Raw genomic sequence first — 23,577 nt, forward strand, 5'->3', positions numbered from 1 at the left:
ACAATTTACAAATCAACTGTAAATAATTTGAAGGTCAGTTTCTCACCCTAATGCTATTAACTATGGCAGCAGCTTTGCTCTCTGCAGCCTCGGGGTTTCCTATTAAATAGTCCCAAGCGCAGAACAGTCTCCAACAGAAAGTGTAATTTTCATCAGAGGCACTTGCTAAACTCATTCTTGAGTTCTTTGCCATTCTGTAAAAAAAAAACCCAAACAAATATTCAATTGTAGTTAATGTGTGAAGATCAATATGAAGGAAGTCACTGGTTTGCTTCATAGTTTTCAGCTGTCTACATCTTTGGAATTACCAAATGTTTGCAGCAATTCTGGTCATTGTTGGTAACTTTATGAAGGAAAAGTAAAACTGGGTGAGGTTCAGAGCATGAACTTCACTTTTGCTCTGTTGCAGAAGTGACTAACTGCAGAAGGGCATTTTGATATTTACACTATTTATAGCTGAAAAATAAAGCAAATAAATCTCACTAGAACTGTGGACTTAAACATTTGCCAGTTTTACAACCTCTGGGTAGGATCCAGATGGAGGATACTATCACTAAGATCACTATTACTGTGATTACAATCTAGTTTGGCAAAACTAGTTATCATGCACAAGATCTGTTTGCTTTCTGTATTGCTTTCACCCTCAGAATGAACATCATTGTCAACTAGAAACTCAGTGCCATTTTACAGACCTTGGGAAACAGAAAAAAACCCTGCTTGCTCATCTCAGATAGGCAAGATGGCAGAATATGACAAAGTGTAAGAAATGAAATTAAGATTAATAGCTTATGAGAGAAAGGGCATCCAAAAGGACATTGTTAAAAGGGGAACGGTAAGAAGATAAGCTAAGAGTCAGTGAGCTAAGTCAGAGGAAGAGCTAATCATCTTCAGAACCTGCAAATGAATAGATCAGTGTCAAACATATCACTGATCCTTTCACAAACCAGCAGGTAGAATGAAAATAAAAAGTGGAGGTTCAGCTTCAGATCAGAGAGTTATGACAGGAAGCGCTAAAAATAGAGTGACCTTGCCCCTCTCCAAGCATTGCACATTCCTGGATTTATGGTCAGCTCTAGTAGTCCTGCTCTCTGCTGAGCAACTCTTACTCCTGACCCTTGAATGAGATGCCATGTGCTGGCTAAAGAAACACAAACATCACATCTAGGATGGAATTTTTATATTTGTCTTTCAATAGATTGGAATAATAATGTTGAAAGCATTATACTTAAAATATAAATTTATCGTAGCAATACTTATACCAGAAGAGAGGAAAACAGAAAGGGCTTCCGTGGGTGTTACACCTTACACTATACAAACACAAAGATCATTGTCTGTTCTGCCCTCCTTTTATAGACTGTGAAACTGAGGAGAGAACAAAGTCAAATGATAGCAAGATGAAGAGGCAAGCCATAATTAAACTCAGTCTGCCTCCCTGATGTTAGCTGACTTGAAGAGATTAACAGAGGATTAATAGAGGAAATTAGATAAATACACAATTACTGATTGCCTGAACACTCAAGCCCATGAACAACAATCAACAGAGCGCCTTACTTTTTTAAGAGAATGATAAAGCTGTAAGCAAACACTGCCATTCCAACAAGGAAGTAGGCAAGAGGTAGTCGATATCCAGCTTTCCCAATCTTTCTGTCACGACCGTAGTAGCCATAAAACAAAACGGAGTATTGGAGGTAGCCCTGCAGAGACCAGAGCCCGTAAGTAAGAGCAGTAACTAAAGGTTGCAAGAGAACAGCGATAGCAAAACAATAAAGAGTGGTTTTAGCCTTGCCCCAAGTGACCAGATGGTGTCCAGGTCTTGAGCAGATTCAATATGCTCCTTGGGAATGGTCTTGCTGACGGTGCTGCCGAACGGGGCTCCGGCCAGGAGCTGGGAAAGAGAGAGAAGGTCTGAGGAGCTGCCTGACCCCATCTGTCCTGGGGCTGCCGAGCAGAACCACTGAGAGCTGCCACACAGAGGTTGCTCTATGGAGATATTTAGACTCTTACATCTGGGCAGGAACAACCCCAGGTTCCAGCATAGGTTGGGGAACAACGTATTAGAGAGCAGTGTAGGGGAAAGGGACCTGGGGGTCCTGGGGACAGCAGGGTGACCATGAGCCAGCACTGGGCCCTTGTGGCCAGGAAGGCCAATGGTACCTGGGGTGGGTTAGAAGTGGGTGGTCAGTAGGTCAGAAAGGTTCTCCTGCCCCTCTACTCTGCCCTGGTGAGACCACACCTGGAATATTGTGTCCAGTTGTGGCCCCTCAGTTCCAGAAGGACAGGGAACTGCTGGAGAGAGTCCAGCGCAGGGCAACAAAGATGCTGAAGGGAGTGGAGCATCTCCCTTATGAGGAAAGGCTGAGGGAGCTGGGGCTCTGGAGCTTGGAGGAGACTGAGGGGTGACCTCATTAATGTTTACAGATATCTAAAGGGTGAGTGTCAGGAGGATGGAGCCAGGCTCTTCTCGATGACAACCAATGGTAGGACAAGGGATAATGGGTGCAAACTGGAACACAAAAGGTTCCACTTAAATTTGAGAAGAAATTTCTTAACAGTGAGGGTGGCAGAGCCTGGCCCAGGCTGCCCAGGGAGGTTGTGGAGTCTCCTTCTCTGCAGACATTCAAACCCGCCTGGACACCTTCCTGTGGAACCTCAGCTGGGTGTTCCTGCTCCAGGACGGATTGCACTGGATGAGCTTTCCAGGTCCCTTCCAATCTCTGACATTCTGCGATTCTGTGAACACCTTTTTCATTTCAGTTTATTTTTTTTGTTTGTTTTGGGGATATTTAATTTTTTAGTTTAGCCAATGAGAAGAAAAGTCAGATATTCCCATGTTTTCTGATAACATTACTGAAGCACAGGTTAGGGGAAGCAAAATATTATGTATGAATAATTTAACAAAGTTAACAAATAGCCTTACTTGCCTGCAAGAAATAAACAAAGTTGTGGCTGTTCAGAAGTTCTAGAGAATTATTTCTAATGGACAATGATTCAGAGCCTAGAGAGGGATTTTTCTGCCTGTAAATGACACTTAGAGGACTAGAGCATACTCAACACCAACTACAGCTTTTAGGATTTGGTTCTCCATTTTAGTAATTGGATACAAACATATTCTGTAAAAGCATCAATACTATGTGGACAAAATATAATCTCTAACACTAATAGCAAAAAACTCTTATCCTTTGGCAAAAAAAGACCTCTTAATAGTGGAATTTATTTTAAATAATTCATTTTAAATTGTACATTTGAAATTGATGTATGCCTTTAAGTGTGGCATCTGTTTAATTCAGAGAGGAAACTGCAACAGCAAACATTTTTCTGTCACTGTTAACAACATATTCTTACCTCTGGTAAGACTACAAATGCTCCTGTCATTATGGTAAGTACGATATTGATTCCAAATAGCCATCTCAAGAAGATGAAGTAAGAGGCAACTCCAGACCCAAAATGACCTTAAACCACAGAAAATAGTTATCTGAGCTACGCAGTCTATAAAAGCTCACGTCATTTATTCATGAAGTATTATTTGAATAATAAAACAGAAGAAAACCATTTCTTATTCACTCAGGGCATACAGCAAAGTCGACAAAATATTAACATGTCATTGAGGAAAACATAATTCCAACACAGACTCTGGTGGGGAAGTCTCATGATTACCAGTAGCATTTACACAAGAAGCTGCTGTGCTGGGCAACACGATGCATCTGCTTTTCTTTACCACTGAAGCACGGATGTACAGCCTCGCTGCTCATGTCATGTTAAGGGCAGCTTTAATTCCATTCAAAGGCTCAAAGCCTGGTGATGCAGGTTACAACCACAGTTAACAACCCGGGCAGATCTGGGGATGTCAGCCCAAGGATGCTGCCCCATGGACTGTAATAAACCGTAATGAAATCTTGCTGCACTTTCAGAACTACAATAGCACGAATTTGACTTTTGAAAAGTTACCTGCCACTAGGACCATGGATGAGAACCATGTCTAAGGCACCAGGAAAAGAAGAAAAAGCAAAATTTTAAATGAAAACATCACTGCTGAAAGTTTACATCTAACTCTTTTTCCCAAATATTATCTATTGAATTCAGTAAATTCAAAAATAAACCTTAAGATCCAGCATGTGCTTTGCCGTTCAATACCATTAAATCTTTATACTTACTCTCAATTTTCTTAATTCTCATTTCCCAAGGAATAAAGATTACCACAAAATTGTATGCAAGTCGAATAAATTTCCTCCAAAGCTGGGGAAAAAAAAGCAGAAAAATGAGAAATATGACACTTCTGTATGCTAAAAAAAAAAATAGAAATGCAGAGTATTTTTCTCATCTCTTTAATCTTGTAACACAAGAAATACTACAAGCATTATTTACTAAGACCTTAGAGCACGCCTGTGGGTAAAGCAAACCATGGTAGGTTTTAGAAACACACAAAGTGGGGGAGGCAGGGGTGGGACACAGGAGTCCTTGACTCTGTTTGCCGTTCAATTGCCAACAAAGTTGAAACAGAGCATCTTTTATACACCTCTGAGTGTACAGTCAAGAGTCACCTATCCACATCTTTTACACATAAAGACTGTGAGGAACCAGCAGAAGAAGCCAATGGGCACCATTCCCTGTCGCCTTCTCCATGGCTGGGGGCCGGGCAGCAGAAGTCATCCAAGTTGGGCATTGCCAGGACATCTGGCTTCTGTGTAATTTATGAGGGAATCCCGCTACACTACACACTATAAATCTGATTTCTAGGACAAACAAATGAACAAACAACTAACCTGAAATTTAAGAGAAACATGATACCTCAGGGGACATTTTTGGAGTGGAAAAGTAAGCTTTTGTATACAACGGCAGCAAATTTAACTATTATGTTCTCAGCTCTATGTATGACAGCTGACACCTGCAGAAACCTGTGGTTATATTTTGTAGAGTCTTTATTCAACCTCTATTTCTTGCATGGTCAGAGGAAAGAGTCTTCCTGCACACAGTGTGGTGTTCAGGGGGGATAAGAAAAAAAATCTACATGTGCAAAACTGAATGCAGTTTCTGGTTTGTTGACTTCGATAACTTTACAGTATCAACAGAACAATAATACCTATGAAATTTCCTACATGTTATTAATTTCCAGAAATGAGGGCCAAGGTCTGCGTTCAGTGGTGCAAATAGATTTACTAAGATTAGATTCAAATTCTTCGAGTAGTATGCAAGCTAAAACCTTTTTTAATAATGTATTTACTGTAAGCTATTGTAGGATTGTCTTCCAAACTAAAAGCTAGACACATTTTTCATACTGAACTATTGAACTGTGGCCCCAGAGTCTGGTGAAATAGCCCTTCAGAGAATACTGGTAACACGCTGTTGGTATCCCATTCCCATCACCTCCTCTAGCAGGCACCAATATTTTTAGATTATTTGAGAAGGAAGCTTATACTGCGTTGGTAGAGGAACACCCATCCCTCAACACATCAAATTAGTCTGCAAAAATGCAATTACTAAATTCACAACAGAAAAAAAAATGCCTTTAACTGCATTTTCCTCCCTCTACAGAGTTCTTGAGTTGGAGAGCAAGACCGCATAGCAAACATATGCTTTCTGGGAATGAAAACTGCAGATGACTGTTGGTATAGAAAAGAGCTATAATTGAAGAAAATGTAGCTGTACCTCTGCACCAGCGGCTTGATAACCTCTTGTTCTCGTGAGCCTCCCTTCATACTTCAGCACAATCTCCTTTGCCTGTCTGCACAAGAAGGTAGAAGTTCATTCTACACTGATCGTGTTACTCAGAGCCCCTCATTCTGCACAAGTAGCAACCAGCAAAGTTGTGAAGAGCTCTGAAATACAATCATGGACTGTCTCACCATAAAATCCTTTCCCAGGCAAAGCTTTTTTCTTTTCCTATTGAAGCTTTTACTGACACCCTAAAATCACTGAGCATTTTGTCTGAGAGAACTCTGCATTTGAAAGTCTGACTGCAGGGAGAGTTTTGTATTCCTCTGTTTGTTTGTTTTTTCTCTCTGTCCTTTTGGTTCAAAGTCTCAAAATGCTTCAACCCAAATGCATAATATAAAAAGACTATCATTACAACCTAGTTAATCTCAAGTGGATGCTAACACTTCTGCAGATCTATTGTAATACTCCTGTCAGATGCAGAGAGGTGCATATTCATCTGGTCATACACAGTCTTTGACCTCAGAAGAAGGTGGACGGACACCACCAAAATCTCATCAACAGAAACAGGAAGGCAGCAACTCACAGCACCTGCCTACAAGAGAGAAATCTCTCTTTGCTTCCAAGATTACACAAAGGATCCGCTGCTGGTAAGGATTCCTCACGATTCAAATGCCATCCTAGCATCGTTCAGGGCTTTAAGAGAAAGATGCCAGCCAAAATGAAAAATAAAACAAGCCCCAAACAGATCACGCTGTGAAAGACCTGACACAACTTAGGCAGGTGGTCCAAAGAGCATGCACTCTCTCATTGTAAATTTGGATGAATATAATAATTGCAGTCTTAGACTGTGAAACACATTATTACTACACTGGATGTATCTTTTAAACCTACAGGTTTCTAGTATTTACTGCCATTTGTAATATATTACCTGAAGATTGTGGCCAGCTTCTGTTCTCATACCATGTAATCATCACGTGCAATTAGCTCGCAAAGGACAGACAGTTTTTCCTTTTTGGGACAGAGTGAAATAATTTATCTAAAAAACATATTACTAAGCATTATCAACAGCCTTACCTGAGTGCCCTCAGCTTCTGCCTCATCGGCCACGGCCGGCAGCGGATGTTGGATATAATCTCCTTCTGGTACTGGATGTTCTGAAAGATCTGCTCTGGGTCATGGCTCTCAGCCTTTTCTTCACCAATATCATCGTCTGAGTTGCTGGCAGCCCAGCCCACACCCCACGAGAAGAAAAACAAGACAAATTATTCCCATTCAGATCCCCAGCAAACTCTTGATATGCACAGGGTCCTGCCTATTAGAGCAATATAACAGCAGTGAGCTCGGGAACACACATGACCATGTTGTTTAAAAGTTGACAAATAATTCAAATAATTTCTCCAGAATGTGCCTCTTTTCCTCTCCACTGCTTGCTGCTCAGTCATAAATCATCCCCTCTCCCCACCACGAATCTCAGTCTTTCTTCTCTGAGCATTTCCAGCCATACAGCTTGTACATCATGCTAGCAAGACACTGTATATTCTTCTGGAGTGAAGTGCTGTCTAAACATTCCCAGCAAGTGCACTTAACATTCATTTATTCACCACATATTGTTGGCCTTTTATTTTGATTGTAGTGATGATAAAATATTTTCTTGTAAGAATGGGGGAGACCAGATGCTTAGATCGTGGTCGCTCTTTGTTCCTGTTCCTTTCTGAGAGGGACAGGAGCATGAGACCCCACACACCTAGAATTACTTGTCCTTGTAAAAAGATTAATGTGCTTTGATGCAAATTTCTGTGGATGATTATTCAATCATATTTTCTGATGCTGTCAGCACATTTACTAAGCTACAGCTCTTACAGTTCCCCGTTTGAAACAGGGTATTGTATAAGAAACAGCAGCAATATTCAGCCTTGTAGAGGCTTAGATCTAAAACCTGTGGTGATTGCTTCCCCTCGGAATTCAATGAGGGGATCTGATGTACTGCAGCAACCACCAGCTAGGAAGTTTTCTAATTATATGGCTATGGACTTGTTGGGAAAGTTCCCTGCAACTTCGCTGAAAGAGCAACACCTTTTAATCATTTAGAAATAAATCATAAGCTAATCCACGCCTTGTGATAACATTGACAAGACATACTTCATCAGACCACTGATCCATCAGTCCACAGTCCTGTCCCCTCAGTCACAGGGGACATCCAAGGGAAACATGTAATTACACAGGGAAAGTACAGAGAGATTTCTTACTCTGCTATACCCTTGACCTTATGGGAGTTACAGTGTTTAAGTTCAATGTTTATGCTACGGTGTGAAACATGACTTTTGTGAAAACAAAGACAACAACAAAACCCCCACAAACAAACAAAAAACGCCAAACAAAACACACAAAAAGAGCTTTGAAATAAATCTAAATATGGAGAGAAGAGTGACGTTTCTCACACTCCACGTTTACTGTGCTCTGTCTAAATAAAAGCGCAAAGCCCCCACTCCTGTGCTGGGTAAGGCAGATTTGCACTTGAGGAGGGAGAAGGGTGTCTTACCTGTGGGGTGGCTCCTGGTAGGTGTAGATGCCGGCGTGCCGCTTCACCGTGCGATACTTCTTGCAGGACTTGGCAGTTTTTGCGGCAGGAGAGCCCGTGGCTGCTGCCATGCTGGCAGCTGCCGTCCGCAGCAGGTGGAACTCTGCTGTGCTAGAAGGAAGCCTTTAGCTCCCCGGTCAGATGTCTCGCAAGCAGCCAAATGTCATTAAGTTGAGAGCAGCGAGTGACAGCGAGTCCTGCGGAGCAGAGGTTTGCTGCCTGCATCACCGCCTGCATCGCTGCCTGCTGCTCCAGCAGACAGGACCTGCTGCCTGGCACTGCCTTAAAGCGGCAGCGCACAGCAGCCCCTGCCCGGCAACTGTGGGGTGAGATGCCCAGAAGTGAGGTAGGGGAGCAGAGCCCAAGGGTTGGCCAGCTGTGGGTTATAATTCACAGCCAATTTTTCCTTGCTGCGGATGAGATGTTTTCTCTCAAAGCGCCATCCCACTGTACCGCGTTGGACTGCTCTGGGTGGTGTTTCCAATGAATGCACTGGACATGCTGTTGATATCTTCACTTCATGGGCTTGAGAAGAACGTTCTTGCTTGGGTAAAGCAAGACAGTTTGCATTTTGGCCTTTATTAACAGAAAAATGCGATGTCCTTCTCTTGCAGGACTTCCAGATCCTTTCCCAGAGAACAGCCCTGACAGAACATGCGGCTGCTGCTTTCCTGGGTCCAGGCCCCAACCTCTCCACAATCTCCGCTTGTTGTACCTAGATTTGTCGCTTTTCTTTTGAAGTATCAAAATACCTGCTATTCAGACAGATTGCTGAGCAATTAACTTTTTCTCAATAGCTATATCTTAATTATGCTCAATTCCATTCATTACTCTATCAACACTTAAAATAAGCATTGTCTGGATTATTGATCATACTAGTGGCAATTCCTAGAGCTAAAACACTAGAAAACATTACCATCTGATGCACATTTTCAATTTCTTCAGCTCTACTACTTAATTTTATTACAAAATTAATTTAATAGATACCAAAAGTGTATTTAACAGAGAATCACTTTACAAGACAACAAATGGATGGTGCTATGAGCTCGAGAACCAGTCTTAAATAACTGCTCTGCCTCTCTGCATGTTCTGGGGCAAATCCTTGCACTTTCAGGCCTCATTTCCCATCCTGTTGTGGGTATTCTGGGTTTTATTGTTAAAACAGATCAAGAAAACTTGATATGATTAGTTTCTCTAGCCATAATCTGACTCTCAGAACGTGGGAGAGAAAGGAAATGTTTACAGAGAGTCTTTACTTGTTCCTAACTTGGTATTTTCTCTCCTTAATAGCTCTGTGCACAGTGCAGCAAGGGTTTCAGTTACATAAATCAATGGTCTGCTGTAGTTAACTTTTATTTGCAGCCTCTGACAAGAAAGAACATTAAGTTCTCTCTGCTAGATTTCCTGTAGAGAATAGCACAGACTGCTTTTTCCCCCTGCCTTCAGTTAGTCTAAAATATTGCCACCTGCTGAGAAATGTTGCTTTTCCATAATCATGGTTCTTCCCATTGTAGTATACTGATTTAAATAACTACAGGACTAAGTAGTAACAAGCCTCACTACTTATAGTCCGACAGTTGCTTACATAGCTTTACAGTTTTGAAAGAGTAAGTCCATTTCATGTAATTCACTCCACGCTTTTTAGATGACAAGAAAGGACCATATAAAAATGACTCTGCATTCCCAAAATGTAGCCAATAGTAAATCCCAGAGCCCCAGGTGTGTCTTGTTTGAGGCTTCTCCAGAAACCTGGGAGTTCCATTAGCACAAGGCAGAGGAGCATCCAAACCATAAAGAAATGCCCCTAATGCCCCTATTCAGTGTTCAGTAAAACCAGGCAGCTGTGTTCTGCACCACCTCTTTCACCCCTCCTTTTGTCATATGTGCATGAGTTTTAAACCTAATAAAAGCCATCGGTGGAAGCACCAATTAGCCACGTTCTACTTACTACATGGGTTCTTCCAGGAACTGAACTTGCTAGTCCCAGCTCCATTCTGAGCATCTCTTGTACACACCTCCTTTAGCCACAACAGAGACTAAAGGGTTTGGGCTCCAATTTCCAGCTTCCCAAGAAGGATGGACCATAATAAATTCTACTTTTTTCTGCGATGCATCTTATTATTTTTCATAGTGAAATCTGTAAAACAGAGGCTGTTAGAGCTTTGACATATCAAACTGTCTGTACCATACTTAAATCGACCAGCGTTGGAAAGGTTTACCTGTTCGTCTTCTAGATCACAGGATGGAAGGAGCAACCTACCATCCTCTCAGGGTGTCAGACCATTCATGAAGTGAAAGCAAACAGCCAAAAGGAATGGGTATCAGCCCAGAAACATGTCTTCACCAAAAAGGCTTCTCACCTCTTTCCAGCTGGAAAAAGAAAGAACAGAGGAACTACTCTGAATGCCAGAAATGCCCCTTAGAGCTTTGATGCTCAGAGTGCATGGCAAATATGCCCACGTCATCTTTTTTTTTTGACCTGCTGCAAGATATGCTTTCCATTTTACAACTGAAAACCAACAGTGTCAGTTCAAATATATTTCCTTGATTGTAGTTGTTCCTTGGCACCTCAGCCAGCAGCAAAACATTGGGGGCCAGATTCTGCTGCCTTAACTCAGGAGAATAAGTGCTTCTCTAGTCAGGCCAGTCTACTAAAGTCCATTAGCTGCCTGCTTATTCCAGCTACATGCAGAAACGTTGAACTCATGCTGCAGATAGACACTTAACAAAAACTTCTGTACACCCACAAGGTAGGTTTTGACACGGTAATGTCCTGAATCCCTCAGATAATATAAGCTAGATCTCTTAAAAATACAGGAGAGTAACTCAGCTATTTCTGCCTCTGTATTACTATTCCTACTTCCCCCTGGGCTTTTGGATACCTTAGTTTTCTTTTGAAGGAACCACACTGGAGAGATTAAGACTTCTCATCATTGGTAGCGCACATAAATTACTACATTTCACAGATAAAGCAGTATCCTTTAATATGATGGTAGTACAGCACTGCCAAACCCATTAAAATGCTAACATTTATGATTTACATAGATTTAATTAGGGAGTATATCTGAACATGTCAACAAGGAAGATTCATTTTGTTTCTGCTGGTTAGAAGGAAGCCTGAAGTCTAAAAAACAAAGCAGCAATTTGAGCCTGATATTTATATAGCTCTAATACTGCCAGTGCTGGAACCACATACGTAATCTGAAGTTACTACCGAACACTAAAAACACAACGAGCAGCAAGAGACTCATGGATTCAGAGCCCACCTGACAGAAGGGTGCACAGTGCTTTTCAAGAGAAAACAAAAAGCAGTCTTCAAGAGCTCATCCTTGAAGTTGGTGCCGTCCTCTGTTGCCCATGACCCCTGCAATGGCCTCTTTAAAGAACTGAAGCGTTCACTCGAATCACAAAGAAGGTTTTGGTTTTGCCTTTCAGCTCAGCAGTTTAGCAGCCAGAACACCCAGCTGCCTATTTCAATATGCTCTATTGAATCCAGAAACCTACTGGGGTTTGTTTTGCTCTGAATGAATACTACAAGGATTATAGATTTGATTTCAATTGCCATTAACTGAATGTAAACCAGGACATTAACCTTTTATTGCAAAACTTAGTGGTAGCTCTCTGTGTGTAACAGGAAGCCTCAAATTTAATCCATAGGATCATTTTGCATTTTCAAACGCTTATCCAGGAGAAAGCTGGGTTGATGAACTCTGCTTAGTGAAAATTCGAGCAAACAGCAGGCTATATTCTCCATGCTTGTCCATTCCCGTGGACTTCCAGTTTAAATTGTAGCAAGCGAATATTATTCCTCCAGATCCTTAAGCACATAAAACAGGTGAGAAATAAAGTATTTGGAAGCACTGAAAAAAGGAGACTTGTGCATCTTTAAGTGAACTATCAGTAGTGCTAAAAACATTCAACCCCATAGAAACCAGTGATAGGTAATGATGCTGTACAGCATCCAAGTTCATGTGAAAACACTGAAACTCCTTAGTTTGAGGACATTTATTTTTAGAAATGAAAGAACTAAGATCAAAAGACAATCCAGTTGGACTTGAAAGACATTCCATTCTCAAATTACAATCTCAGTTCACCTATTTAGTCCCCAAAGATATCATAGATGTGCAGCTGGATGTAAGAGCAGTTAGGGGATTTCCAGGGTAACAATGCCAAAGCCATTGTCTACACTTATTGAGAGTAAAATTGATCTACTGAACTCTGTTAAATCAGTGTCTCCCCATAAGCCTGTTTGGACAGTTTAATTTCATACACTGCATTTTGCTCTTCAATTTCAGCACGTTCATAATTCTTGCTGACATTTATCAGACTTGCATCAAGGGGAATACTCCCATTGTGGTTCAATATTCTTTGTGAATTCACATTCTGCACGAAAAATATTCCGTTAAAAAGCTCCTCCTGTGCAGTTAACTGATTTTACATCATCCTGACTATTTTTATTCATAGATGAGTATCATGACTATTAAAATATACATTTCTGTGACAGTAAATTCACAACAGAGTATATCAAATTCAGAATGTTGTTGAGAACGTTTTAGAGCCTGATGCTAAGACAGTCGCTAAGGACAAATAGAAGGGGAATAGAAAGGGGATGGGGACAAACAGAAGCAGCCACATGCCAAGCCAGGTATCCACAGGGAGGCAGAGGAGGCCCCAATAGCTCTTACAACAGTGATGCACCCGGTTTGCAGCGCTGCCCTGGTTTGCATGACACACTGTCCCTAGGACTTGCAGCTCTTTACTTTCAGGTAAGTAAGTAGGCACCATATGAAAACTTATTTTTCAGGTGCCATAGGCTGTAGCTACTTCTCCTACAAGAGAATCTGTATTTTGTGCTGCTTTTTCTATGCAGCAGTATGATGTGCATCCCACAGACATATTCATTTCACCAGAGACCTTTCTGAAAGCACTGTAACCAAATTATTTTCCAGACTTACGTGAGTCATTACAAACCAGACCTAGGATTCAGTGAAAATGAAGAAGATAATTTTAGAGCATTTAACAAATAAATAATACAAAAGAAATTTCATATTTTAGAAGAAAAGAAGAAGAGTTCAAGGAACTTACAATTGCAGAAAGTAAATGAATATAGTCTCTCTGTTCTCTGGGGAAAGTTGCTCCCTTTAGTTTTCCTACAGGGAATTTGGAGCAAGCTTTCTCAGTAGACCAAGGAGGCAAAGCGAACGAAACGTCACTTTCGGTGGCCAACATGCTCATTGGCACTTGTCGTGTGGCCCATTTCTGTTTCTTAGCACATGAAATATATGGTAAGAATGCAACCAAAGACATCTGAGTATATACAGAGCCTGCAGTATTAAAATTGGATTCAGAGATTCTACCTAGACAAATTCCACAAACTCTTGGAGCCAACAATGCATAATGAAGATATACAATATCTTAGCATAGAAAACAAATACAGCTTATTGTCTCTGGATGTAATTTAGACCAGGCTGGTAACGAGGGGAACTGGCAGCATCGTGATTTAGCTACAAGAGTTTTCTAAAGGAGGGGGGGAGGGGAAAGGCATTAAGAAACACATTAATTAAAACCCCCCATCTAGTACTATCAAGAAACTGCCAAGGGGAAAACTTGGAAAGTATAACAAAACAAATTAGCAAAGCTTTGGAAACTTCAAAACATTATGCCCTGGCACAAAACTATTCTTAATATTCTTCACACAGTGTGCTAGCGGCTAAATGCCACAGTAACTCAACACAAAAAGATTTGGCATTTCTTCTTTCTCTACCCATAAGACACACCTCTATTTCTAGTAATAATTACATTAAGATCGATGCTTATTAATAACAGCAAAATGTTTTTATTTTATACACTCTCAGAAGTGCTGTGCTGCCTGAGTGCACTACGTGCCGGATGACCTTGGAAGTGCATGAGTCATGAGCTGCAGTCTAAACAACCACCCTAAATCTTATATGTTGGCACGTTCTTATTATCTGGGCTTAGTACTTTCCTACCATGGAAGGATTTCCACATAAATTATACAGGAAATGAAGCAAAATGTAATTACAAATGTCCAACGGCTTCAAGGCAGATAGATAGCACAAGTCACAGAACACAGTTCAAAAGTCAGCTTTCAATAAATGTCACCTATTAGGAAGAATCTAAATGAAACGTATATTACACTAAGCCACCGACTTCGAAATTATGTCATTATCTCATCACTGGAATAAGGAGTTATAAGGTTACAGCAATTTCAAATAATCAAGTAGGTTTCTCAAAGGGACTTTCATTCTTTGCTTTTACGCATCAACATTTGGACTTTAACATATACTAGAAAATTCTATTATACTCTATTAAATTGAGTTATCCCAAGGAAAACCTCTATAGTAAGGTTGGTCCAGATGCTTCATAATCCATTAGTACCCTCACTTTTTCAACATAACAAATTTTCTCATAATAGCTTTTTGTCTCAAAAGGAAAAAAAAGAGTTATAGAGCTTTTGAGCATTCTGAATTGATGTGATTCAGCTGAACAGAAGGAGCACTACAGTGATGAATAAAATCATTTTTTTGCCCCTGACTTCAAGTGGATGGTAAGTTAGACTCATAGTCTTTGCATTAAATGTTTCTAGCCTAGTTTTTACAAAAGAGGACAAAACACACGCCTTCAAGGGAAGATTGTTTCTTAAACCATTTGTGCAGAGTAAAGATCTTGGATTTTTTGCTTGTTTGGATTTGGAGGCTTTTGTGTGTGCTATCTTCAGTGCAAAAGGATTATAAAAACAATGCAAAACCCACAAAATATGGCTTATAAACATCAAGTAAATGCTAACAAAATAATAATATTATATATATTGAAAACAGTCCTTACCTCCAAGGACCTCATATGCTGCAAATACATAAGCCTTATTCTGCTGCAGAATTAAATGTTATCATTGAAGTCATGGAGGCTGAGTGTTTAAGCCCGGAAGTCAGAAGAAAAACCTCAAATTATGTAAGCAGATACTGGAAATGATCTTCTCCTTCCTGCCAGCACACATTAAACACATGCTACTTTTTGTGAGTTCCTCTGTTGTGTTCACTAGTCTCATGATATTTTTTAATGTGCTGCGTAGGTGGAAAGCTTTGAAAAAGCCCTATAATAGACAGCATGGGCTTAGCTAAATTAACTCATCTAAGATCTGAGATGTGCTACGAAGATGCATGTGGACATCCTCTACAGCTCAGCTCATGCAAAGCAGTTTAAGTCTTGATAATAGGATTGTGGCTCATGACCTGTCATTAATATTTAGTTTTTCATTAACATTGCACAACAAAATTAGACTGATCAGCTTCCTTTTGATCTTATTTTTGTCTTTTCCTGCTTGTGGTGTAATTGTGAAGTTATTTTTTAGTCCCAAAATATAATTTTCTCGAAGTTTTAAGATGTGTGGTTCTTCTCACAATCTACAAATGTTTCTGAGGTGAAACCCAAATGCAGACATTATATCAATGGAATTAAATAGGTTCTTTTTAGGTTTAATTAAATGAGCACAATCCCTTTGTATACTCGTGAATAATCTTAGCCGTAACTAATACTGATTTGTTTAATTGGGTAACTGGTTTAAACGCCTAAAGAATTAAACTGAACCAGCTCCAAATTAGGAAGTTGTTTAATTCAGCCTGAGCATTTGTATGTGCAGACAGACCTTTGAGTTCATATTCTAATTCAAAGCACAGAAAAGTTAGTGAGAGAACAGAACCGCTGAAAGTATTAGTGTATGATCTAATTAGTTCTTTCAAGATGAGCGCTCATTTCTAAAGGGATAACATGTCTACCAATAGGTAAGAAAAGAAAAAAGTTAAAAAAATCAGCAAAAAGAAAGAGAACAGTGAATGATAGCTCTTGTAAAAAATCTTTTATCAGCAAAAGGATTTTTCTTTGAGGCTTCATTGCTATTATCACCCGATGAATCCACTGCCATCACAAACACAGATGTTCTCTTAAGTCTGCACAAATACCAAAAGCTTTTCCTCTTAATATTCACTCTGGAAGGACTTCTTTGTTAATGAGGATGGATTAGCAATTTATTAAGTAACGTTCCTGCATCTGCTGCTGGTCCTTAGCCTTTTCTTTCAATGTGGTCCAAGTCAAGTACGACACAAGATGAACTTGGAGCAAGGCAAAACATACAACGAACTTCTTGTAGGCAGAAATCCAGTGAGGAAAGAGGGTGAGGATAGGTTACTGGTTTTATTTGTGAAAGAAATGTGTATGTATGATGAATTTGATGCACCTCTGGACGAGGCATAGGCTGGGGACCCTTTTATGTGCATGTGACAGTAGGTTAAGAGTGCAACCATAATGCTGGAAATAAACTGGAATTAAACGCATTGATAATTAATTTCACTCTTAGATGCAACTTCCAGGCCCAGGGAAAAACAAACAAACAAACAAACAAACCCCAGACAAACAAAAACCCCAAATAAACAAATAAAACACCCCACAGCACCCTCCACCCCCCAAGCAACCAAAAAACCTACAAAACAAACAACCAACCACCAAAACACAACAGAAAACAAACCATCCACATCTCTTGTTGCACATAGAAGCGTAAATCCCCATAAAGAATGGTATTTCTGGAACCTGGACTTCACAGCTCTCTCTGCTGGGGGATTCTGGCAGTCAGACTCCTCTTTTTGAACATTTTTTCCTGCAGAAAGCAGAAAGCTCCACCGTGTGGTCAAATTGCATCCTTGTATATTGCTTGCTATCAGAATTAACGGGTTCCTTTGGCAAATATGCCTTATCTTCAATAAAATTCAGACTGACTCTTGCAAAAACAAACAAAACACTGGAAAGAAGATGTTTTCAGCTAAACAAGAAAAAGGTTATATAGTTTATTAGGACATATTCTGACCTGACTATATATTTTCACCTATCACAGGTTCATTTAGAAGACTTGAAACGCTTTCCTTGGCCATCCGATTAACAACTCTGCCACAACAACAGTTCTTAAACTGGTAATTGGTACAATTTGGGACTTCTAATGTGTGGTCCATTCAAATATCAATAATGCCGACTCATACCATTTTGTTGTTAATTTTAATATCAGAAATACTAAGAACAGAATGTTTTTACTTTATCCATTTGCTCAAGTCTTCAGTGAATTTTTAAGCACTAATTCTTCAGTACAGCATAAATATTCAATGCCACATTAAATGCTTAATATCTGCAGATAACTAGAGAAATGATGATGATGATGATTAAACTAAATGAAGGAGTATTTAGATCCGATTCAGTTCCAGTGCTTTCTGCGGGCTTTGAAAATGCTCTAGTGGGACCAAAGATTCCAGCCATAAAGACCTTGAAAATATCCTTTCTATAGTATGAGGACTGCTCCTTCAATTAATTGCCCATCATTTAGCAGCTGAAAAGATGAAAATGCAATACAGCTTTCTTTCAAGTCTGGTCCCAACATTCTCTGGCCTGGAACAAATTCTTATATTTACAGAAACAACACCTTTTACTGAAAGGTGAAGCTCTCATAAGTAATTGAATGTTTTGATACGTCTGATTCAGATGAGTAATGTGCTTCCTAGAAATGTGACTCTGTTATCTGACTTTCATAGATGAAATTTCTTTTTTCTCGTAATGCTGAATAATAAAATCAATATATTGCAAGTGCCAGATCATAAACCAAGCTTGGAGTGCAGACCGTGTGATATACCCTCTTCATAGGAGTTTTTGAAGGAGGCAAAGGAAACCTACAGTGGGAACAGCAGTGACATTCCAACTGCCTGGAAACTGCTTTCTCAGGCTATTAGTTTAATCTGCTGCTTACTAACTGCAGAAAGATTCCTTGAAATGAAATTAAGGGGATGATACATTCAATACTGAGTGCTCTGCTACTTCTGCACACTCAAAGTAGACTAATTCTGCAAAATATAAGTTTTTAAGTACCAGGTCCAGACGTTTAAGCTGTTCTGTTTAAGAAGAAACTAATCTGATTTTATTGTAACCTGATTTGGAATTTGTAACATGATCTAATATGAAGAAAGCAGATCAATGAGATTAGGAACCTACACTTCTCCGAGGAGAAAAATAAAAACAAAACTAAAACAACAGAATAAATCCACAGACACACACACAGACCAAACAACTGTGACCTGAGATGGGTGTAGCTAAACAAGATTCTATCATTTGAGATGACATGGACTAATTTCCTGCAACATTTAACGTTCTTGTGACTTGCTATAGACCAATTAGGAACTGAGAATACCTGAGAGAGAAAGGTTCAAGTCACTGGATCACAAATCTGTGTTTTAAAAAGTGCAAATTCTCATGCACCATTCTTGATGGTAATATTCTCACTCTGGCCATTGCAGCACCTGGCAGATATTCCATAGTGGATAGAAAAGGCATAAAAGCAATGCCTAAAGTGTTTGTCTCCTGATTAGGGGAAGTGCCTACAAGACATAAATTTATATAAGTGGGAAGTGTAGCAATGCATTAGATACAAGACAACAACAGGAAAAATTGAAGGGGAACAGGTTGCATCAGGCCTGGTGCTGGAGCCCAGTTATTCAGGATGCTGTGATTCGTGCCATACCCAAACCAACCTGAAACAAATTCCTCTGTGAGACTGGTATGATGAACAGCATGTTGTCCTCTCTAAACATGCCACAAAGTCCAGATCTCAGAATATGTAAAACATCAATTCACAATGGGTTTCACTGCTAGTTCGTGAACTATCCTTGTTTCAACACATAGAGTGACATGGAAATGCATTATCAGGTTAGGACAAATTCTTGAGAGATTCCTAGGAACAGAACTTACAGGGGAGATGTTGAGATGTCTGAAGATTTTCTTTTAGTAACAAACATCTTTCAAAACTTGGATTGCCATGTCAATAATTATTACACTAATGGTAATTACATTTTGATTTAGCTCTCACATCTTAGATCCGGTTGACAACTGCTTAATCAATTTATGAGTTTTTTTTTACTCCAGTGTAGGTGGCTTGGCTGTTTAATCCTTTTCATTGCAAGATCATCTGTAGGTGGTCATAGTCTGTGAGCATTTAAATAAGCGCTACAATAAACTGCAATTCCCTGATTAAACAGCAAGAAAATATATTTTCTTTTTAATCATTTTCTGTGTACACATTTCCAGAGCACAGTTGACAGAGCTACCTTCAGTGGTGGCCCAAAACCAGAGGAACGTCAGGAGGAAACAGAGGCCACAGCCTCTCCAACTTCTCTGCTCTTCACAAAGCTTTGACATGAGCTTCTCATGGAATCCTCTTGCCATGGCCTCCTGAAATGCTGCACAGGTAATTTTGCTTTCCAGTTCAGAAATTTACCCATGATAAACCATGTATATACTTCAAACAAAGGCATGAGCCATCAACAAGAAATCATTTATATACTGCCCATCGTAACAAGGAAACAAGTTCACTAGGAGACAAACCTGAGGACTGGAATCCTCCTGATGTCAAGTGAACGGTTAAACATGGCCAGCTCACACGGCGTGGGGATGGTGGTGGTAGGCAGGTTTTATAGAGATCTTCAGGAAGTTCCCCTATAGAATTCAAAGAAAAATGATATTCAGAAGAGGGAAACAGAAAATGATCTCTTCAGCCTGTGAGTAGTGCTGTCAAACACAGGCTCCTTCAGGAAGTCAACAGCAATGCTGATGATTTTTGTGCCATAACATGATAGATGTAGTTTCAGCATCAAAGAGACCTTCAGCTGCTCTGCAGCCAGTGTCCATAACTCTGCACACTTACTCTTATAGTAAATCTAAGGAGATTGGGTGGGGGAAGGGAAACACAACAAAAAAAATGGGATTTAAATGTAGAGGAGAAATTGTCTGCCACTGTCTACAGCCACTACTCACCGACATACGCCACAGTGGAGCATCTCCTGTGTGAGGAAAGGCTGAGGGAGCTGGGGCTCTTTAGTTTGGAGGAGACGGAGGGGTGACCTCATTAATGTTTATAAATATATAAATATATAAGCGCTGAGTGTCAGGAGGATGGAGCCAGGCTCTTCTCGGTGACAACCAATGGTAGGACAAGGGGGAATGGGTTCAAACTGGAACACAAGAGGTTCCACTAAAATTTAAGAAGAAACTTCTTCATAGTGAGGGTGGCAGAGCCTGGCCCAGGCTGCCCAAGGGGGTTGTGGAGTCTCCTTCTCTGCAGACATTCAAACCCGCCTGGACACCTTCCTGTGGAACCTCAGCTGGGTGTTCCTGCTCCGGTGGGGGGATTGGACTGGACGAGCTTTCCAGGTCCCTTCCAATCCCTAACACACTGTGATTCTGTGACTCTTCTCCCTCTGATCCAGTAGAGAAAAATAATTAAATTAAAAAAAAAAAAATCACAGTGACAAGAAAGTAAATCTCAGAGTTCATCCTTCCCCACCAGGCTGCCCGCTGCTGAGTGCGGGAGCATCCCGGGCTCTGCCGCAACATGCGCCGAGTCCCCACGAGGTGGCTGCCGAGGCTGCGATCGCTGACAGCGCAGAACCTCGGTCACCGGGCTCTGAGTGCTTCAAACACACATGGGCGCTCCAGAAAGTCGCTTCTTTCAAAAATGAAAATGCCTTGTGAGATTTTTTCAAAACCTCATTAAAAAGGATGAGATTTTTAAGTTAAACAATTCCTCCTGTTATGAGTTTGTGTTTTTTTCTTTCTTTTTTTAAATTTTTTCCATCTCATGCAGTTTTAGGTTATTATATGCTACATAAGCACATGTTTCACAACATCACAGTCAGATTATCTTTTCTTTCTGCCTTTTTTTTTTAAAGAAATGTTTTCTGGAAGATCTTTTGAAGCCATTACTTTTCTGTCCCTTGCAATGAGGCTTTTTGTGTTGATTACTCTGATTGTCAAACTTATCTTCTCTCCTATTGTGCTCAGCTGTCATTCAGCTGTTCTTATTACTGTTCACCATGCCTGGTCACTATACCCACCTATCAATTTGCATTTTGTATTGTGATAATTGCCTATTCCATGCCCTAGCTTGACACTGGCTGTAGGTCTTAAGCTCTAAATTCAGACAAGGAACATAAGCAAAGTGCAAAGCCTAACATGAGGTTAAGAAAATCTCGGCCAGTTACCTAGTCCTGGAAACCTTGCCCTGACAAAGATTGACACCACCTAAATAGAAATCCAAGCTGAGGACTCAACTCATTCTGTTTTCTTGCGAACAGCTGCAATCCAAATTCTGCCCCAAATATTTTTAACGTGGGTAACATTAAAACTTTAGTCCAGAGAGATCTACATGCCCTTATTCACCCTAATTGTAATTTTCTGAGGTCTGAAGGACATGACATTGATTTTAGCCCGGGAACCTCTTCCGTAACAGATATTAAATGTCAACACAGCCAAAGGTCCCTTTTTTAATCCTGTATTCAATTTAAGCCTTAGTTTGGAACATCCTACAGAGAAAACCTACAGAAGACTTCTCCAAAATACACCTCTTTCCCTTTCTTAGTTGAAATCTAGTTCTTCTCAGGTTTCTCTGCAATTCAAAAGTCTTATGCTTATTCAAATCCATTTAAAATCGCTATATTGGAGCAAACTTTTGGTTAAACATTAAATCAAAAACCTATCTGTTTTTACCTAATCAGACTTTAGGAATTATCACTTACAGATTTACAACCCTTTCTTACCATACACCCATTTTTCAAACTGTTCTTCTAAAGTTCGGTCAAAACACTGATGCCAACCTCAGCTACAACTTCAGCATGGAAGCCAGCTATTTTCATCTAGGTCTGATGAGAAACCCTACTGTTACCCTTTAAATGTGCCCAACCATCAGCCAAAAAAATCTACCCTTATACACATAGTTAATTTTTAATTTTTTTTTTAAATGCCAGTTCCTGTCCCAACAACGAAGTAACTGATTCAATATCAGACCTCCATGGATCAAGTTGATCAGGAAAAAACCTGATCCAACTTTCCAACATGCATCAAACTTGATGGCCTCAGCTAAACCCAGTCCCTAATGTTCCTGATTGCAGTGCATGCAAAGTAATGTGAGTCACACAGATATCCATTTGGATAAGGCCATATAGACGTTGTTCTCCGAACCCCGAATGTGCACATTTAACCTTCTGAAATCAATTTACATAGCCATTACTAGCTGTCGTTTCATGCTTGTGGATTTGAGGATTGGTTCTTATTAAAGAGTTGATTGATTAATCTCAACATTGCAGAAACCTCATTTAGCTAGGGGGACATTTTTTGAGTTTAATTTTCTAACTGAAAAACAACCGTAAGAGTACATGAAAATTACCTAATTTTGAAACTCTGAAGCTTTTCGTGAGGATTTGCATTTGGACATATTTCTCATCTGTATTTCAGTCATTGTGTCACTGAAATTAGATGTGTATGATTTTTCCATATTTCTTATTGTGGATTCTGAAGGAGACTCTTGTAGCCTGTTTGCAATTTACAACCTCTAAAAGGTGTGAGAATTACAACAGACAGAGTTGAGAGACACCCAAAATAAGGTCCACAACATACCATGCGTAGGCTGAGGTCTTAGGCCTGTGCATAAATACGTAAGAGACAAATGCTAAACCAGCCAAAACAATTTATTTTCGAAATATCTCATTACTAAAGCAGAAAGGCCAGTTAATCACTTTGTTTCTGTTTCTCTGGGAAACTGTTCCATTAATGGAATTTCCCACCAAGAAAAATTAATACTTTATTAATATTTTATTTGAAATTAAATCAAATGGTGATAATTTGAAGATAGTAATATAATTGCAATTTAATTTCTTTTCCATTTTCCCTTCTAATTTAATTCGATATGTGATAAAGAGTATGAAAATGGGAAGGGACATCTTTTTTATATCCAAACATCGTAGTTGTGAGAAAAGAGTGGGTAGCAGTAGATATTTGGGGAACCATTAAATCTTCAAAACCAACACGAAAACATGGAACACTTTTGTGTACAATTCACAAATCAGCCTTTGAGGTGAAATGAAGTACACTGCAATATTATTAGACTTTTCTTAAAGAAGTGATAATTTTTATCTAGGCTTGGGAACAAAGGAAGTTACAAAAGCAAGATTCCTCATGAACACACGAAGATGAAGAAATCATATAATGAGATGAAGTATAAGAAAAGATTTTCTTTCACTGCTCAACAGATTACTATTTTCCCCCTTTCACAGAAGTCCTGTTACAGCTCACTAGAGATGTTAAAATATCCTGCTAAGAAACACTTTAATAACATATATCAATTAATATATAAAAAGCATTGTCAATCAGAGATGAACTCTAATTTTTTGAATGTTTTACATTCTGAAGTAAATAAATGATTCTGCGCGTTTAAACATCCTTAATGGATGTTTGACTTATTCTCACCTTTC

The 23,577-nt window shown here is 39.7% G+C and overlaps 1 protein-coding gene across 6 annotated transcripts in view; it reads right to left on the reverse strand.

The window, feature by feature from the left end:
* TMC3 (transmembrane channel like 3) overlaps positions 1-19,762 on the reverse strand; it is a 31,316-nt gene extending 11,554 nt beyond the window's left edge. The window contains exons 1-11 of one of the 6 annotated variants that reach the window (XM_071814046.1): positions 19,658-19,762; positions 10,450-10,600; positions 10,179-10,367; positions 8,192-8,985; positions 6,727-6,870; positions 5,644-5,719; positions 4,152-4,233; positions 3,343-3,449; positions 1,787-1,885; positions 1,552-1,694; positions 47-194 (exon numbers count right to left, since the gene is read on the reverse strand). In XM_071814046.1, coding sequence (XP_071670147.1) covers positions 47-194; positions 1,552-1,694; positions 1,787-1,885; positions 3,343-3,449; positions 4,152-4,233; positions 5,644-5,719; positions 6,727-6,870; positions 8,192-8,301 — 909 coding nt within the window. In that variant the 5' untranslated portion in view covers positions 8,302-8,985; positions 10,179-10,367; positions 10,450-10,600; positions 19,658-19,762. Of the gene's footprint in view, positions 1-46; positions 195-1,551; positions 1,695-1,786; positions 1,886-3,342; positions 3,450-4,151; positions 4,234-5,643; positions 5,720-6,726; positions 6,871-8,191; positions 8,986-10,178; positions 10,368-10,449; positions 10,601-13,315; positions 13,463-15,076; positions 15,207-19,657 lie in introns of those variants that run through there. The other 5 variants (XM_071814048.1, XM_071814045.1, XM_065847403.2 and 2 more) reach the window with 5 other exon arrangements.
* Between the last annotated feature and the right edge of the window lie 3,815 nt (positions 19,763-23,577).

Source organism: Patagioenas fasciata, chromosome 12 (assembly GCF_037038585.1).
Source record: "Patagioenas fasciata isolate bPatFas1 chromosome 12, bPatFas1.hap1, whole genome shotgun sequence".
Classification (NCBI taxonomy): Eukaryota; Metazoa; Chordata; class Aves; order Columbiformes; family Columbidae; genus Patagioenas; species Patagioenas fasciata.